A 3,277-nucleotide genomic window follows, 5' to 3' on the forward strand; every position below is an offset into this window, starting at 1 on the left:
TCCTCCCCTCCCAGGCTCCATCTGCCCTCTCCCCCCCCGCGGGAGCCAGGACGCAGCACCCGCAGCGCCGAGCCCAGGGTCCCGCTGCCATTCCCTTCCCCAGCGCCCCCCGAGGCCCCCCCCGCCCCCCCCCCCCCCACCCGGCTGGTTCCCGCTCCCCGCGCGCCCCGTTCGGGGGGTCTCAGCGAGGGGTGGCTCCGCCGGCGGGGGTCTGCGGTGGGGCTGAGCCGCTGCTCCCGGCCGGGCAGAGCCCAGAGCCCTGAACCGGAGCCGGGGAGCGTCTGCTCGCTGCGGGGAGGGGCCGGGGCATGGCGGGGGGGGGCACACGGGGAAAGGGGGTGCGGGGAGAGGGGAGGGAGATTTGCCTCCAGAGAGGGAGGGGGGATGTTCCCCCAGGCCCTGGGGACCTTCTCTCCTGCCACCTTTCCCCGGCGCTGGCAGAGCTGGCCCCGGCCCTGGGGCCGGCTCAGAGTCTGGATGCTGAGGGCGCCGAGACCCCCCCACCTCTGGCAGCCGCTCCCCTGCCCGGTACCCCCGGCCCCGCACCACTGGGGTGACGGTGCCTTGCCGGGGGCCTGATGCGGCCGCTGGCCCCGGCTGTGCCCCCCCCCCCGCCCGCTCGGGGCCCCCCTCGGTCCCCAGGGCTGTAAATCCCCGCGGTACCTGGGCTGGGGCCGATCACCCGGGCTTGGGGGCTCCTGCCCCGCTCTGCCCCCCCCCGCGGCACCGGGGCCCGCAGCGATGCTCCGCGGATCCTCCTGACGTTTTGCCCCCCGGGGCGCCCAGCACCACCCGGGCCGCATCCTGCCCCAGCGCCGTCCCCGCCGGGCGCTGTCGGGGTGGGTGACCTGCGGCACTGCCGCCCCCCGCTCCTCCCCCCGCGGTATTAAACCCCTTAACGCGCTCCCCGAGTCCCTGAGCCGCCTCGGAGCGCCGGTGGCTTTGTCCAGCGGGGAGCCCGGGGGGGGGCGCGGGCTGAGCTGGGGGCGGGGGGGCTCGGGGGGGGCCGCGGGGCTGCCGCCGTCCCGCTCCCCTCCTCATCCCGGCTCAGGACGCCCCCGCTCCCGGTCCCACCCCGGTCCCGGCGCTCCCGTGGGCGGGGGGCCCGGTGTCCCGGGGCCAGGCCCCCCCCCCAGCGCTGCCCCCGCCGAGCATCGGCACCCCGGGGCCGCCCGGCGCGGCTCGGTGCCGGTGCCGGTGCCGATGCCGGGGCGGCGCGGGAAATGCGGGGGCGCCGCGCTCGGAGGATTACGGCGGCGGGGGGGGGAAGGGGAAGGAGCGGGGCCGCCGCCGCCGCCGTATAAAAGCGCGTCCGCGCCCGCCGCGCCCGGGCTGCGGCGGCGGCGGCGGCTCCCCTCCAGGTGCGGTGGCGTCTGTCGGTCGGTCGGTCCGTCGGTCCGGGCATCGCGTCGCGTCCGGCAGCGGGTCCCCGAGCGCCGCGGCCGCCCCGTCCCGTCCCATCGCTCGGGGCCGGCGGCGACGTGTCCTCCCCTGGGGGTGCGTGTCCCACGGCGCGGCCGGTTCCTCCCCGTCCTCCCCCGGGCTGGCGGGCCCCCGCGTCCCTCGGCGCGGCCGGTTCCCTCCCATCCTTGTCGCCGTCCCCCCGGGCTGGCGGGTCCCGGTCTCTCGGTGCCGCTGGTCGTCGTCCGTTCCCGCCCCCTCCGCCCCGGGCTGACGGCTCCGGCCAGCCCCCCCCGGTGCTCAGCCCCCGGTGACAGCGCTGTCCCTCGGGTCTCTTCCAGCCCCGCACCCGGCGGCAACATGTGGCTCCTGGAGCGGCTGCGCGGTGTGGCAGAGAACGGCGGGTCCCGGGGCGCGGGGCCGGAGGAGTCCCCGCGGGGGTCCCGCTACAGCAACGTCCTCACCCCCGACAAGATCCCCGACTTCTTCATCCCGCCCAAGCTGAGCGCGGCGCCCGCCGAGGCTGAGGGCCCCGAGCCCCCCGCAGCGCCCACCCTGGGCCCCTCGGCCTCGGAGCAGGACCTGGCCGGGCGCAAGCCCCCGCGCAGCCCCCGGCCGTCCAGCCGGCCCCGCTCGCGGGCCACCGGCCGGCACATCATCCAGATCGAGAGCGCCGAGGACTGGGCGGCTGAGGGGGGCTTCGGCACCAACGTGGACCCGCAGGCGCAGACAGCCATGTCGCTGCCCTACGTGCCCAAGGCGCAGACCTCCTACGGCTTTGCCACGCTGGTGGAGAGCCCCCACACGCGGCGCAAAGAGTCGCTCTTCCACAGTGAGCACAGCAGCCTCTGCCCCTCGCCGGCCACCTCGCCCGGCGCCCAGCGCAGAGCCAAGCTCAACGGCGAGAGCGGCCCCCGGGCGCCCGCCGACCTGGGCGCAGCCCTCATGCACCCCGGCCGCTACTTCAGCGGCGGCGAGAGTGACACATGCTCCTCGGCCGAGTCCTCGCCCTTCGGCTCCCCCCTGCTCTCCCGCTCTGTCTCCCTGCTGAAGGTCTTCAGCCAGGAGAGCCAGTCCAAGGTCATCAAGCTGAAGCACTCGGTGGCCCGCAACAGCTCGCTGTCCACCGACGACAGCTCGGCCGACACCAGCCCCAGCGCCCAGCGCCGCGCCAGGAGCGCCCCGGCCGGGGGGCAGCCCCCCACCGCCCTGCTGCCCCTGGACCTGCCGCCGGGCCGCGACCGGGAGCACAGCCTGCAGCTCAGCCGGGGCGGGAGCCTGCGCCTGGCCGCCGAGTACGACCCCTCCAACGCCCGGCTGCGCGTGCGCCTCGTCTCCGCCGAGGATCTCTACGATGCCCTCGTCGACCTGCGCAGCATCAACTGCTGCGTCTCGCTGTGCCTCAACCCTGGGAAGCTGCAGAAGCAGCGCAGCACCATTGTCAAGAACAGCCGCAACCCCGTCTTCAACGAGGACTTCTTCTTCGACGGGCTGGGCCCCGGCCACGCCAGGAAGATGTCCCTGAAGCTCAAGGTGGTCAACAAGGGCAGCAGCCTTAAGCGGGACACGCTGCTGGGGGAGAAGGAGCTGCCGCTCACCGCCCTCCTGTCCTGCCTGTAGGCGCTTGCTGCCAGCCCCGCAGGGAGCTGCCTGCCCGTGGGGCTGGGGCGAGGCAGGGGGGCCGGCCCCGGCCCCAGCCCCGGCCCCGCTGGAGGAGGGCTCGGAAGGGCCCCTCAGAGGAGGGATGGGGCCGTGGCGGAGGGTGGGGGTCCCCAGGGGCGGCACTGCCGCAGGGCTCTGCCAGCACCAGCCCTCCTGCGGCGGGGCAGGCAGGGCCGGCAGCCGCGGCCTCTCCCCTCTCTCCCTCCCCGCTCCC

At 76.7% G+C, this 3,277-nt stretch overlaps 1 protein-coding gene across 1 annotated transcript; it reads left to right on the forward strand.

The window, feature by feature from the left end:
• Positions 1-1,292: 1,292 nt before the first annotated feature.
• On the forward strand, positions 1,293-3,021 carry C2CD4C (C2 calcium dependent domain containing 4C). The gene is made up of 2 exons (XM_074851548.1): positions 1,293-1,361; positions 1,743-3,021. Exon 2 carries the CDS (start codon positions 1,762-1,764, stop codon positions 3,019-3,021), a length of 1,260 nt encoding a protein of 419 aa, XP_074707649.1. The 5' UTR covers positions 1,293-1,361; positions 1,743-1,761.
• The last annotated feature ends 256 nt before the right edge of the window (positions 3,022-3,277 follow it).

The sequence above is a fragment of the Strix uralensis genome, chromosome 27, assembly GCF_047716275.1.
Source record: "Strix uralensis isolate ZFMK-TIS-50842 chromosome 27, bStrUra1, whole genome shotgun sequence".
NCBI lineage: Eukaryota > Metazoa > Chordata > Aves > Strigiformes > Strigidae > Strix > Strix uralensis.